Source organism: Pseudophryne corroboree, chromosome 6 (assembly GCF_028390025.1).
Source record: "Pseudophryne corroboree isolate aPseCor3 chromosome 6, aPseCor3.hap2, whole genome shotgun sequence".
Classification (NCBI taxonomy): domain Eukaryota; kingdom Metazoa; phylum Chordata; class Amphibia; order Anura; family Myobatrachidae; genus Pseudophryne; species Pseudophryne corroboree.
The window spans coordinates 340,607,049-340,622,971 of record NC_086449.1 but is presented as its reverse complement, the minus strand read 5'-3'; the positions used below and the strand labels follow the sequence as shown (position 1 = coordinate 340,622,971).

The window sequence follows — 15,923 nt, the reverse complement described above, 5'->3', positions numbered from 1 at the left end:
TTATCATTGTATTTAGTGAGTATGTCTGCTGCATTGTCCGTAACAAATACAAAAAAAACTTGCTTTAATCTGCACTTTTATTCCTACTCTCTTTTTGATTATTCTCACAATTATCACTTGTGGGCACAGATTAGTCACAGTGTAAATTAGCAACCTAGTCCAGTTACTGAAATTTTTTTCAATCAGTCATACATAGTACAATTTATAATGCTAAATCAGGAATATAAATACAACAGGAAAAGACTTAATAATACTGTACTCTGTTGTTGGCTTCATCTTAGATTTCTGGCACTATTAGCAATCTAACCAAGATAATATAACCCTTATCTGCTAATAGTGAGGCTAAAGAAGGGCAAAGTGTGGAATAAGTACTCCCCCATATACCCTCCCTTCCTGGTGTGGATGTGCAAGATCTGTTTGAAGACTTTTTTATGAGAAGTTGTGAGAATGTACAATGAATATAAACATTTAACTGTGTACTGACCGTCATACTTCATATAGTGGCTCACTGTGGAGATTTGTAGCTTGCGAAAACAGACTGCCTTCTTACAATCCTAGGCCCAGCCTCTCTAAAATGATTTCTAATTCATAGAAATGAATACAGCAAAGCACATTACTATGTTGCTACTATCATTCAACCTTTTGCCATAATGTATTTTTCTTAAATAAAAAGCATGCTCATTCACCCTAGAAGATTACAATGTTACTAATTTGGTCTAAGTAGAGTGACTCCTTCAAGGTTACAGAGAAAAAGCAGTGAGACAAAGCTTGAGATCACCCTTTTCAAAGGTGAATCACAATGCAATTTCTTTCAAAATATCTCCGTATGCAAAATCCTAAATGAAACAAAGCACTATGTCATAATGTATGTCAGCCAATAAACTGACTGATCAATTCCTAGGCCAAGAGTTGTAATTATGATACAAATTACACTTGTTGGACTAGATATGCAGTCTTTGTAGGTCTGTTTTATTACCTGAAGTCGCTATATGGATGAATAATCCAAAATCCTGCAGATTTCACCCGATCTTGCTCTCTTTCCACTGCCTTCTGACTACCAAACATCCGTAATGAAAATTTGTTCACCCCAGGTTGTAGAAGTGCCCCAAACTGTCTGTGCATGAAACTACTCTGCTCCTCATCTCCACCAGATAAAGTCTGTTCTCTTCCTTCCACCTTTACAGCACTGCTCTGCTGGTCAATGCCCGGAGGTTGGGAAACAGGTTGGGTAGCTTGGGAATGGCCTACACCTGATTCTCCCTGTGCATCCATTGTAGGGGACTTCTCATCAGTAGGGCTTAGGTCCCCCTCTGATATAAGCCTTCGTCCTTCGCTGGGGTCTGAATCATGAAGGTGCCTTCCACAGCTAGCAATGGAGGAGAGACTACCTGTAAATCTCCTGCAGTCTCCATTGCTACTGGTTCTTTGGGATTTGCTTACTTCAGTTTCCATAACTAGATGGGCTTCCTTTGCTCCAGTTCGCGGGTCAAGAATTTTAAGTGAAGAAGGTGAGGGCAATGGCTTGAGCTTAATGCTCTTTCTCCAGGTGTCCCTCTCTTCACCTTCTTCTCCATCCATTATAGATGCTTTTGATCCGATGTGCTGAGGGAGACTGTACAGACGCTTCCTCATAGAGGGGTGCAATCTGTCCATTGTCTGCCAGGATACTCCCCCACTCAAGTCTATAGAATCAGCCCCTATCTTCCACTGCTGGGGGCATGTCAGCACCTCCTGCTCCCTCAGACACACATTGACTGGGAAGTCTGAGGCTCAAAAGAATCAGCAGCAATCGCAGCATCCCGACAATGCTTGAGGTGCCAGGAGGAGCCTGTGGTCCATGTTGCCTGTCTCTGCTCAGATCCCAAGAAATGAGACGATGAAGACTTTGCAGGAGGGTATTAAATGCAACAGACAGGCAGAACAGTTCAGTCAGCAGCTGGCCAGGGGAGGGACTGGACTAGGGCTGTCCAGAAGAATAAAAGAACAAATCATAATAAAAAGAGAAAAAGAGAATTCCCTCCCTCTTTTCCTCCCTCCCTGTCTACTTGACTCTAGCTGCTGCCCATACTAAACAGTCTGAGAGAAGCTGCAGCATCAGAGGCTGCTGACATCAGACTGATCACTTATTCCTCACGCAGCCCCTGCTACTGGCAATATTCATGAAGCTATCTGATCTATTGTGTTGCCATAGAAGCGTGGACTACACACAAGCTATATATCTTTGAGCCCATGAACAGAGCTTTAACACTTTCAAGTCATAGGGCTATGACCTCTTTGACAGCAAGCATGAGGTCAAATTTAAATGCCTGGAAAAGAAGATGGGTTAATTAGTTTCCTATACATAATGTGTCCCTAGGTACATAGGAATGTGTATACATAAACAGATGGCTTGCTGAAATGTTTATGTGAGTAAGCAGGAAAAGTGTTAGTTTCATACTTTTCTGCACAATTCATACAACATGTACCAGATGTACTCTTTCAGCGAGAGTATATTCATCTATATTTACTAACAATTATTTATAAAGCACCAGCATATTCTGCTGCACTTACATTTGTCTATATCTTTAAATTAACAGATACACAGCAATATGTACATTTATCACACACACAAATACTATATACAGTATCTATCTATCTATCTATCTATCTATCTATCTATCTATAAAACAATATTTTTTCAAGTTCACAGTAGCAGTGTATCTTTGGTTCCTGAATTCTCAGCTAAGCTTTAAGTCTATAGTAATACTACTGTAACAAGTTTTATTTCTGAAAACTGTGGGGTATACTATTACTTTGAAAATTTCCCAAAAGGTGTAATCTCTTATCACTGCTATTAGCCATGATATTTAGTGAATTTAGAACCCAATTTATCTATAATGCCACTCTGGGCAGCGGATATGATGAGGTTCTCCTGGTGTTGCCTGAAACCTATTGAAAGTTCTTTTCACCACTTGGCTATAGCAATGGCAAAAGGATGAACTTCCCGATTTTAACCTGGTATTTTTAATGCACATGTGGAACCCTCAGTCAGCGCATGCACAGAGTACAGCACGTTGCAGAGAAATCCGAATACCCATCTTTGGCGATGCTGAAGCCATAGATTACACATGCAAATGTCATTCTTAGAAGTTTAGTATTTTGGAGCATGTTACAAAGTGCAGTTATGCTGAGAACAAGGAAACTGTGATCTCCAGTCTTACTTTGTTGAACAGACTGCTGTAAACAGTCCTGATACTTAAAATTGCCTTAATCATATGGAAATCCATGATTTAAGCCTTAGTAAATGTGCCCCTAAATTTCATGAAAGCCAATTCTAGGCATTTACTACATTTTCCATATAAAATGTCTCCTATCTGTACTTCTGTAGTTAACATACTCCTATTTCAGAGTGTGAACCGACTTGTTCTAACACTTTTCTATATTTAAATGTTTCACCCTTATCCACCCTCTTCCTGACTTTAAATGCACACACACATCTAAATAAATGCACACTGATGTAAATATACAAGGGAATGAAAGTCATACAGTTTGCTTTCAGTCTTATCAATATAAATATAAAAATGCGAAACATCTTATTTTGTTTTATAAATGCCAGGCATAATTACCATATTATGGGTGGTTGTAAAGAGGGAGAATGGTAATCGTGACTGTGTATTCCGATATGGTGGACTTGCTATTAGAATATATGTCAGGATAATTGTAAAATACTAACTGTTCCCCATGTTGACACTTCATGTAGCATTGCATTTACATTCTATCCAAGTTTACACTGCTAACATGGTAAGTGTAATATAACATATCACTTACTATAGGCAGAGCAGGCACTACCATTAAGCAAACATAGGTCACTCAACGCCAATAGGATACCGCTCATCACAAATTATCCTAATGCGTTTGCAGCGAGCATCAGGATTGATAAACAGTTGGGATCCTCATTGCATAGATGGAATAGTAGAACAAACGAAGCAAGATAGGTACAACATAATGCATTATCATATGTGTTTTTATAAATGTTCTGGATAAAAATGACATGTAATATTAAAAACAGGATTTAGACTTCCGGTTCCGAGCAGCAGCTGAGTACGGAGCTCCGCTGCCACCCGCTGTTTAGAGCCCTCGTAACGGCTCTTGAGCCTCCACAGTTGGCCCACTGGACCCCCACACACCCGTAGCGGCTCCCCCCGGTGTATGGAGCGCTATTTCCGGCCTCTGATGCCGCGCAGCAAAGCCCGTAGGGACAAGGAGCTGAGCCGCACAGCACCTAAAATGGCGGCGGCGGCCGGGAGGTGAGTCGCCTCCTACCTTACAGCCCCAGCAATTATTTCTAGCTCCCCCAAGCTCTCCTCCGCAGACTGCCTGGAGCAAATCTCCCTCTTCCCCTTCCTCTCATTATCCCTCAGAGGGTGACAGTCCTCCACACGTGATGCCGGGGATACAGACCCCGGTGGCCCCAGTCACGTACTCTGATATTGTGCAAGCAATTAAAGAAACTGTCGGCCCCTTGTTGAAGGAGCAAACTGCAGACATTAACAAACAGTTGGCTCAATTCTCTCAAAGACTCTCCGTGACTGAGCTTCGATTAGGGGAATGCTTTGCTGATATAGCCAATCTGAAAAAGGCAGTTAGTCTGAATACTAAGGCTTGCCACAACCTCCATAATAAAACAGATGAACTGGAGAACAGGGCCAGAAGGCAGAATCTGAGAATTATAGGCCTGCCGGAGACGGTGAAAGGGTCAGATTTATTGATGTTTGTACGGGACACTTTACCTGCACTTCTACAAGTTAAATCTGAATGTGCAGACATAGTTATTGAGAGGGCTCACCGTCTTGGCCCGTTTCGACCACAAGATGGCGGCAGACCCCGAGCTGTGATTTTCAAAGTATTGAACTTTTTACTCAAGGAAATATTATGGCATGCATCTCGCAAACACCGCAACTTGTCCTGGGAGGGACATTCTTTGCTGATTTTTCAAGACTATTCCGCGGAACTCACTAAAGCCAGGAAAGAGTTTTCTCCTTTATGCTCTAAGCTGATTCAGATTCATCAGAAATTTGCACTGCTATACCCGGCGCGGCTGCGCATCTACAAAGACGACTCTTTCAAGGACTTTCTGTCTGTACGTGACGCCGAAGCCTATCTCCAACTACAGCCTGAAGACTCAGATCGATGTGACTGATTCTACCTGGATGTGGAAGGTTGCTTCCTTGTCCTAAGACATGTGACTGTGGCCTGCTCTACAGACACCCTCTTCATTAATCCCCGCAGTTGTGCTTTGCTGTATCTCTGTGGAGCTGACCTCTATTTCATGTTATTGATGCCTTAGTTCTAAAATTGTTTTCTTTCAGGTTTTTATTAAGCTACCTCAGATATATGATCCCAATTTTCTAACATGTTCTACCATGCTGCCCTATGTATACTATACCAGTGTACTATACATGTATGCTTGCACGTGCATTTGAGGGCCTCCGTGCTCTCCTCTTCTCCCCTACACATCTCTTCCTCATTGCACCTCTCTGGATCTTTATATATTGACACAAGAGATATAGTTCTCATGATGTCCTACTACTGAGACGAGTGGGCGGGGAATGTTCCAGACTTCCATCTACTCTCTTCCGCTGTCCCTTCCTCTCTTATATATTCCTGTCCCTACCTATATGCTGCACTATATACCCCTCTATTCAAACTTACTTACTCCTGTTTATTTAACGCTCATTTTGAGAGATATTAGGTTATAGTTTATTCCCGGGTGTGGGATCCAGCGGTGGTCAAGCTGCTATGTCCTGTTTCTAACAGGTGGTTACCGGTTGCTCTTCCTGTTAATAATGTGCTTATACTCTGGTGGGATTCCCAATCCGGGATGTCAGTGTTAGGATCTCCTGCTCTGTGCTGCCACGTCGCCATGGCAACCGGGAGGCAAGTGTTAGCGAAGTAACCTGAGCGCAGCTGATACTCCAGTCCGGGTTTTTACTGTGTAGTGGTTACAGGCTCTGTGCACGGCAGGGAATCCGGCGCTGGTTTTGTGCTCACAGTCTGTGAGGTCTGAGTGGGGCGTGGACAGCACCTGCTATATAAACCATCCTCTCAGGCTAGGCAAATGCTGCTGAATCTTTGTTTGTTAGTCAGTTCCAGAGAGTTAGCTAGTACTGTGTGACTTTGTATTTACTTGTTGCTTACTGCGAATAGGCCTTGGGATTCGGTACTTCATTCTGCCAATCCGGACCTAGCAGTAAGACTGGAGTCAGTTGTTTGACCTGCTGGGGTTCTTTTGCTATTCTGTGAACCCAGCAGGTTTGCGGCTGTACTCTCAGACCTGCTTGCTTAATCCTCCCTCACTGTGCAGGGCGTCCAGGTGTCAGTTTAGTGGCAGTAAGCTGAACCTGTGCCCTGCAAGTGGGGGTTAGGATTGTGGATACTCTCCTTGTGTCTATATTTCTATCTCTGACCAAGGAGTTTATTCCCACACCCGTTGGTAACCCTTTGGGGGGTTTTCTGTTGCTCTTAGCAACATCATTTCAGGTGCTCCACATGTTAAATCACTACACCTCGCTTCATTGTCCGCTCTATTCCATCTGAGCATTCCTGACACTAGGGAGACACCCAATTCCTGAGCCTTTGGGCTTCTCCGTTCACTTTGTGTTTATTAGTTATTCCATCACCTCCTGTGTTCATACACCGGTATACTCCTGTTAGCACTGGTGTGCGTAACATATTCAGCAGCCCTACTCCTGTTGAAATTTTGTGGTAATATGGAGCATACCCCTCAAAATACTTTGCAACAGGTGGTCGATCAGGTGCAGGTCCTGACTCGACAATTTAATGAGATGTCCATTAAAATGAACACCCCGCAGGCCGCTAGCGGAGCTCCCGCAGCAGCAGCGGCAAGTTCAGGGGTTAAGGAGCCGAAAGTAAATCTCCCGGATCGTTTTTTCTGGAGATCGCTCGCAGTTCTTTTGTTTCAAGGAGAGCTGTAAGCTATATTTCAGGCTTAGGCCCCAGTCTTCTGGGTTGGAGATTCAGCGGGTGGGCATGGTGATTTCCTTGCTACAAGGAGACCCACAGGTCTGGGCATATGGGTTACAGCCTGACTGTCCGTCGCTTAAAAGTGTTGATGCTTTTTTTACGGCACTGGGCATTTTGTATGATGACCCTGACAAGATGGCTTCAGCCGAGGCTCAGATTACGGTTCTTAAGCAAGGGCGACGGCCAGCTGAGGTTTATAGTACGGAGTTTCGGAGGTTGGCTCATGATACCCAGTGGAATGACCCAGCCCTGAGAAACCAGTACCGAAGGGGCCTTTCTGACCAGATAAAGGACCAACTGGTACAATATCCCTCGCCTGATAGCTTAGATCAGCTCATGCAGTTATCCATCCGGGTGGATAGACAGCTGAGAGAGTGTAGGCTTGAAAGGGAGACCGCAGTTTCCTTTTTTCCCAAGGGAACCTCAGGCTCTGAGGAATATTCCGAGGAGCCTATGCAGATTGGGGCTACCCGCCTCTCCTCGCGTGAGAAGACGCGGAGGAGACAGCAGGGTTTGTGTTTGTACTGTGGGAATAAAGGTCATGTAGTATCATGCCCAGAAAAACCGGAAAACTTCAGGGCCTGAGGGTGATGGGAAATATCCTGTCAGGCCAGAAGTCAGAATTTCCCAAAAAGACTTTTCTCATTCCGGTGACTTTGGAGATCCTCGGTCAAACTGTCAAGACTGAGGCCTTTGTTGACAGTGGGGCCGATGGGGTTTTCATGGACCGTCAATTCGCCCTGGAACACTCTGTTCCCTCAGTACCTTTGGCATCAGAGATTGAGATCTGTGGGTTAAACGGGGAACCATTGTCCCAGGGTAAAATTACCTCCTGCACCAGCCAAATTCCTTTGTTTATTGGAGCCACAAACTCTGAAAAATTGTCTTTTTATGTGACTGTCTGTTCTTTTGCCCCATTGGTTTTGGGGTTACCCTGGTTAAGGGCCCATAACCCTCAATTTGACTGGGTCTCTGGGGAGATTCTTAGTTGGGGTAGTGATTGTTTCAGGAGTTGCTTGAGCCTTCCAGTCAGGCTCTCGCAGCTAAGTTTGCCAGGATTGCCAGGATGTTATGCAGATTTTGCGGATGTGTTCTCCAAAAAAGTTGCGGAGGTACTACCTCCCCATCGCCCCTATGACTGTGCCATTGATTTGTTGCCGGATGCTAAGCTTCCCAAGAGCCGGTTGTACTCCCTGTCACGTCCTGAGACTCAGGCTATGGCAGAGTACATTCAGGAGAACTTGGCTAAGGGATTTATCAGACCCTCACAGTCCCCAGTTGGGTCGGGGTTCTTCTTCGTGGGTAAAAAGGACGGTTCGTTGCGACCCTGCATCGACTTCAGGGAATTGAACCGTATCACGATTAAAAACTCGTACCCACTGCCTCTCATTTCGGTTTTGTTTGACCAGCTTCGTACTGCCACCATTTTTTCTAAGATTGACCTACGCGGTTCTTACAATCTAATCCGAATAAGAGAGGGGGATGAATGGAAGACTGCCTTTAATACCCACTCAGGGCATTATGAATATTTGGTGATGCCTTTTGGGCTCTCTAATGCCCCGGCAGTCTTCCAGGAATTCATGAACGATGTGCTCAGGGAATATTTGGATAGATTCTTAGTTGTTTATCTAGATGACATCCTAATCTTCTCTCATTCCCTGGAGGAACATCGGAAGCATGTACGCTTAGTCCTCCAGAAACTCAGAGACCACCAGCTTGGGGCGAAGCTGGAGAAGTGCGAGTTTGAAGTCCAGCAGATCGCATTTCTAGGGTATATTATCTCCTCAGAAGGTTTCCAAATGGAGGGTTCTAAGGTACAGGCAGTCCTGGATTGGGTGCAGCCCACTAGTTTGAAGGCGCTTCAGCGTTTTCTGGGCTTTGCGAATTTTTATAGACGGTTTATCGCTGGATTTTCGTCTATAGTGGCCCCCTTGGTGGCACTCACTAAGAAAGGGGCGGATGTTGCTCACTGGTCTTGTGAGGCCAAAGCGGCCTTTGCCCGTCTCAAAAGGGCATTTGTCTCGGCCAAGGTGCTGCGACACCCAGATCCAGAGCGTCCTTTTGTGGTAGAAGTGGATGCCTCTGAGATAGGTATTGGGGCAGTGCTCTCTCAGATGGGGGTGTCTGATAATCGCCTTCATCCCTGTGCTTACTTTTCCCGTAAATTTTCGTCTGCCGAGATGAATTATGATGTGGGTAACCGGGAATTGTTGGCTATAAAGTATGCACTCGGGGAGTGGAGACACTGGCTTGAGGGGGCTAAGTTTGTGGTCTCAATTCTCACCGACCATAAGAATCTGGCATATTTAGAGTCAGCGAAGCGGCTCAATGCCAGGCAGGCACGATGGGCTTTGTTTTTTGCTCGCTTTAATTTTTTGATAACATATTGCCCTGGGTCAAAAAACATCAAGGCTGATGCGCTCTCACGGAGTTTTGCTCCCGTTCAAGAGACCACCGAGGAGCCATTGCCCATTGTGTCCCCATCATGTATTAAAGTGGGCATTACCCAGGACCTCTTGTCATTAGTCCTTAGAGCACAGGAGCAGGCTCCTCCAGACCTTCCGGTAGGTCTCTTGTTTGTGCCTCCTAGGTTAAGACAGCGAGTGTTCCTGGAATTCCATGCCAAGAGGTCGGCAGGGCATCCGGGTATTGCCAGAACTCGGGAGTTGCTGTCTAGGGCGGTGTGGTGGCCCTCGGTGGCTAGGGATGTGGATCAGTGGGTTCGGGCATGTGACGTTTGTGCCCGAAATAAAACTCCTAGAGGGGTTCCTGTCGGCCCATTACATCCACTCTCTATTCCGTCTAAGCCATGGACCCACATTTCCATGAATTTTGTGGTGGACTTGCCCAAATCCTCGGGGATGACAGCCATTTGGGTTGTCGTTGACAGGTTTTCGAAGATGGCGCATTTCGTTCCACTGGTTGGGTTGCCATCGGCCAGACGCCTGTCTGAGTTATTTATGCAGCATGTTGTGTGCCTCCACGGGTTGCCACTTGATGTGGTCTCTGACCGTGGATCCCAGTTTGTGGCCAAATTCTGGAGGGCATTTTGTTCTGATCTCCACATTTCTGTGAGCTTGTCGTCAGGCTACCATCCACAGTCTAATGGGCAGACTGAGAGGGTGAACCAGTCCTTGGAGCAGTTCCTCAGGTGTTATGTCTCCAAGTGTCATACTGACTGGGTTGCTCATCTGTCCATGGCGGAGTTTGCCTATAACAACGCGGCTCACTCTGCTACAGGGATCTCTCCCTTTGTGTGTATAAGCATCATCCTAAGGCCAATTCTTTTGACCCCCTGGATTCCACGCCTGGTGGTTCCTCTGTTGTTTCGGTCCTTAGGGGTATTTGGAGGAAAGTGAAGAAAGCCCTTGTGTCTGTGTCATTAGTGACCAAAAGGGTTTTTGATAAGCGGAGAAGACCCTGCAGCTTCAAATTAGGAGACTTCGTCTGGTTGTCCACCAAGAATTTGAAGTTGAGACAGCCATCTCATAAGTTAGGCCCCCGGTTCATCGGCCCTTATAAGATCACCAGGGTTATCAATCCGGTGGCATTTCAGTTAGATCTGCCCCGTTCATTGGGTATCAATAAAACATTTAATTGTTCCCTTTTAAAACTGGTGGTTAGTAATCCTTCCAGTGGAAGACCTTCTCCTCTTCTGATACGGGGTCAGAGGGAGTTTGTGGTTGAAAGGGTTCTTGACTCCAAGATGGTTCGGGGTCGGCTGTCATTTTTGGTGCACTGGAAGGGGTATGGCCCGGAGGAGCGGTCGTGGGTGCGCAGTTGTGATCTTCATGCCCCCAGACTGATAAGCTCTTTCTTCTCGCAGTTCCCTGATAAACCCGGTGGTAGGGGTTCTTTGACCCCTCGTCAGAGGGGGGGTACTGTTAGGATCTCCTGCTCTGTGCTGCCACGTCGCCATGGCAACCGGGAGGCAAGTGTTAGCGAAGTAACCTGAGCGCAGCTGATACTCCGGTCCGGGTTTTTACTGTGTAGTGGTTACAGGCTCTATGCACGGCAGGGAATCCGGCGCTGGTTTTGTGCTCACAGTCTGTGAGGTCTGAGTGGGGCGTGGACAGCACCTGCTATATAAACCATCCTCTCAGGCTAGGCAAATGCTGCTGAATCTTTGTTTGTTAGTCAGTTCCAGAGAGTTAGCTAGTACTGTGTGACTTTGTAAATACTTATTGTTTACTGTGAATAGGCCTTGGGATTCGGTACTTCATTCTGCCAATCCGGACCTAGCAGTAAGACTGGAGTCAGTTGTTTGACCTGCTGGGGTTCTTTTGCTATTCTGTGAACCCAGCAGGTTTGCGGCTGTACTCTCAGACCTGCTTGCTTAATCCTCCCTCACTGTGCAGGGCGTCCAGGTGTCAGTTTAGTGGCAGTAAGCTGAACCTGTGCCCTGCAAGTGGGGGTTAGGATTGTGGATACTCTCCTTGTGTCTATATTTCTATCTCTGACCAAGGAGTTTATTCCCACACCCGTTGGTAACCCTTTGGGGTTTTTTCTGTTGCTCTTAGCAACATCATTTCAGGTGCTCCACATGTTAAATCACTACACCTCGCTTCATTGTCCGCTCTATTCCATCTGAGCATTCCTGACACTAGGGAGACACCCAATTCCTGAGCCTTTGGGCTTCTCCGTTCACTTTGTGTTTATTAGTTATTCCATCACCTCCTGTGTATGTTATGTTATACTGTCTGTGAGTTCGTTTGCTTCGCTTCCCTCTCTGTTCATACACCGGTATACTCCTGTTAGCACTGGTGTGCGTAACATATTCAGCAGCCCTACTCCTGTTGAAATTTTGTGGTAATATGGAGCATACCCCTCAAAATACTTTGCAACAGGTGGTCGATCAGGTGCAGGTCCTGACTCGACAATTTAATGAGATGTCCATTAAAATGAACACCCCGCAGGCCGCTAGCGGAGCTCCCGCAGCAGCAGCGGCAAGTTCAGGGGTTAAGGAGCCGAAAGTAAATCTCCCGGATCGTTTTTTCTGGAGATCGCTCGCAGTTCTTTTGTTTCAAGGAGAGCTGTAAGCTATATTTCAGGCTTAGGCCCCAGTCTTCTGGGTTGGAGATTCAGCGGGTGGGCATGGTGATTTCCTTGCTACAAGGAGACCCACAGGTCTGGGCATATGGGTTACAGCCTGACTGTCCATCGCTTAAAAGTGTTGATGCTTTTTTTACAGCACTGGGCATTTTGTATGATGACCCTGACAAGATGGCTTCAGCCGAGGCTCAGATTACGGTTCTTAAGCAAGGGCGACGGCCAGCTGAGGTTTATAGTACGGAGTTTCGGAGGTTGGCTCATGATATCCAGTGGAATGACCCAGCCCTGAGAAACCAGTACCGAAGGGGCCTTTCTGACCAGATAAAGGACCAACTGGTACAATATCCCTCGCCTGATAGCTTAGATCAGCTCATGCAGTTATCCATCCGGGTGGATAGACAGCTGAGAGAGCATAGGCTTGAAAGGGAGACCGCAGTTTCCTTTTTTCCCAAGGGAACCTCAGGCTCTGAGGAATATTCCGAGGAGCCTATGCAGATTGGGGCTACCCGCCTCTCCTCGCGTGAGAAGACGCGGAGGAGACAGCAGGGTTTGTGTTTGTACTGTGGGAATAAAGGTCATGTTGTAGTATCATGCCCAGAAAAAACGGAAAACTTCAGGGCCTGAGGGTGATGGGAAATATCCTGTCAGGCCAGAAGTCAGAATTTCCCAAAAAGACTTTTCTCATTCCGGTGACTTTGGAGATCCTCGGTCAAACTGTCAAGACTGAGGCCTTTGTTGACAGTGGGGCCGATGGGGTTTTCATGGACCGTCAATTCGCCCTGGAACACTCTGTTCCCTCAGTACCTTTGGCATCAGAGATTGAGATCTGTGGGTTAAACGGGGAACCATTGTCCCAGGGTAAAATTACCTCCTGCACCAGCCAAATTCCTTTGTTTATTGGAGCCACAAACTCTGAAAAATTGTCTTTTTATGTGACTGTCTGTTCTTTTGCCCCATTGGTTTTGGGGTTACCCTGGTTAAGGGCCCATAACCCTCAATTTGACTGGGTCTCTGGGGAGATTCTTAGTTGGGGTAGTGATTGTTTCAGGAGTTGCTTGAGCCTTCCAGTCAGGCTCTCGCAGCTAAGTTTGCCAGGATTGCCAGGATGTTATGCAGATTTTGCGGATGTGTTCTCCAAAAAAGTTGCGGAGGTACTACCTCCCCATCGCCCCTATGACTGTGCCATTGATTTGTTGCCGGATGCTAAGCTTCCCAAGAGCAGGTTGTACTCCCTGTCACTTACTGAGACTCAGGCTATGGCAGAGTACATTCAGGAGAACTTGGCTAAGGGATTTATCAGACCCTCACAGTCCCCAGTTGGGTCGGGGTTCTTCTTCGTGGGTAAAAAGGACGGTTCGTTGCGACCCTGCATCGACTTCAGGGAATTGAACCGTATTACGATTAAAAACTCGTACCCACTGCCTCTCATTTCGGTTTTGTTTGACCAGCTTCGTACTGCCACCATTTTTTCTAAGATTGACCTACGCGGTGCTTACAATCTAATCCGAATAAGAGAGGGGGATGAATGGAAGACTGCCTTTAATACCCACTCAGGGCATTATGAATATTTGGTGATGCCTTTTGGGCTCTCTAATGCCCCGGCAGTCTTCCAGGAATTCATGAACGATGTGCTCAGGGAATATTTGGATAGATTCTTAGTTGTTTATCTAGATGACATCCTAATCTTCTCTCATTCCCTGGAGGAACATCGGAAGCATGTACGCTTAGTCCTCCAGAAACTCAGAGACCACCAGCTTGGGGCGAAGCTGGAGAAGTGCGAGTTTGAAGTCCAGCAAATCGCGTTTCTAGAGTATATTATTTCCTCAGAAGGTTTCCAAATGGAGGGTTCTAAGGTACAGGCAGTCCTGGATTGGGTGCAGCCCACTAGTTTGAAGGCGCTTCAGCGTTTTCTGGGCTTTGCGAATTTTTATAGACGGTTTATCGCTGGATTTTCGTCTATAGTGGCCCCCTTGGTGGCACTCACTAAGAAAGGGGCGGATGTTGCTCACTGGTCTTGTGAGGCCAAAGCGGCCTTTGCCCGTCGCAACACCCAGATCCAGAGCGTCCTTTTGTGGTAGAAGTGGATGCCTCTGAGATAGGTATTGGGGCAGTGCTCTCTCAGATGGGGGTGTCTGATAATCGCCTTCATCCCTGTGCTTACTTTTCCCGTAAATTTTCGTCTGCCGAGATGAATTATGATGTGGGTAACCGGGAATTGTTGGCTATAAAGTATGCACTCGGGGAGTGGAGACACTGGCTTGAGGGGGCTAAGTTTGTGGTCTCAATTCTCACCGACCATAAGAATCTGGCATATTTAGAGTCAGCGAAGCGGCTCAATGCCAGGCAGGCACGATGGGCTTTGTTTTTTGCTCGCTTTAATTTTTTTATAACATATTGCCCTGGGTCAAAAAACATCAAGGCTGATGCGCTCTCACGGAGTTTTGCTCCCGTTCAAGAGACCACCGAGGAGCCATTGCCCATTGTGTCCCCATCATGTATTAAAGTGGGCATTACCCAGGACCTCTTGTCATTAGTCCTTAGAGCACAGGAGCAGGCTCCTCCAGACCTTCCGGTAGGTCTCTTGTTTGTGCCTCCTAGGTTAAGACAGCGAGTGTTCCTGGAATTCCATGCCAAGAGGTCGGCAGGGCATCCGGGTATTGCCAGAACTCGGGAGTTGCTGTCTAGGGCGGTGTGGTGGCCCTCGGTGGCTAGGGATGTGGATCAGTGGGTTCGGGCATGTGACGTTTGTGCCCGAAATAAAACTCCTAGAGGGGTTCCTGTCGGCCCATTACATCCACTCTCTATTCCGTCTAAGCCATGGACCCACATTTCCATGAATTTTGTGGTGGACTTGCCCAAATCCTCGGGGATGACAGCCATTTGGGTTGTCGTTGACAGGTTTTCGAAGATGGCGCATTTCGTTCCACTGGTTGGGTTGCCATCGGCCAGACGCCTGTCTGAGTTATTTATGCAGCATGTTGTGCGCCTCCACGGGTTGCCACTTGATGTGGTCTCTGACCGTGGATCCCAGTTTGTGGCCAAATTCTGGAGGGCATTTTGTTCTGATCTCCACATTTCTGTGAGCTTGTCGTCAGGCTACCATCCACAGTCTAATGGGCAGACTGAGAGGGTGAACCAGTCCTTGGAGCAGTTCCTCAGGTGTTATGTCTCCAAGTGTCATACTGACTGGGTTGCTCATCTGTCCATGGCGGAGTTTGCCTATAACAACGCGGCTCACTCTGCTACAGGGATCTCTCCCTTTGTGTGTATAAGCATCATCCTAAGGCCAATTCTTTTGACCCCCTGGATTCCACGCCTGGTGGTTCCTCTGTTGTTTCGGTCCTTAGGGGTATTTGGAGGAAAGTGAAGAAAGCCCTTGTGTCTGTGTCATTAGTGACCAAAAGGGTTTTTGATAAGCGGAGAAGACCCTGCAGCTTCAAATTAGGAGACTTCGTCTGGTTGTCCACCAAGAATTTGAAGTTGAGACAGCCATCTCATAAGTTAGGCCCCCGGTTCATCGGCCCTTATAAGATCACCAGGGTTATCAATCCGGTGGCATTTCAGTTAGATCTGCCCCGTTCATTGGGTATCAATAAAACATTTCATTGTTCCCTTTTAAAACTGGCGGTTAGTAATCCTTCTTCCAGTGGAAGACCTTCTCCTCTTCTGATACAGGGTCAGAGGGAGTTTGTGGTTGAAAGGGTTTTTGACTCCAAGATGGTTCGGGGTCGGCTGTCATTTTTGGTGCACTGGAAGGGGTATGGCCCGGAGGAGCGTTCGTGGGTGCGCAGTTGTGATCTTCATGCCCCCAGACTGATAAGCTCTTTCTTCTCGCAGTTCCCTGATAA

General features: G+C 46.7%; 1 protein-coding gene across 1 annotated transcript in view; it reads right to left on the bottom strand.

Moving 5' to 3' along the window:
- Positions 1–2,019, bottom strand: part of HCN4 (hyperpolarization activated cyclic nucleotide gated potassium channel 4) — a 303,347-nt gene extending 301,328 nt beyond the window's left edge. Inside the window, exon 1 of the mRNA XM_063926470.1 lies at positions 977–2,019. Within this exon, the coding sequence (XP_063782540.1) occupies positions 977–1,653 (677 nt within the window). The 5' untranslated portion in view covers positions 1,654–2,019. The remainder of the gene's footprint in view (positions 1–976) is intronic.
- Positions 2,020–15,923: the final 13,904 nt, after the last annotated feature.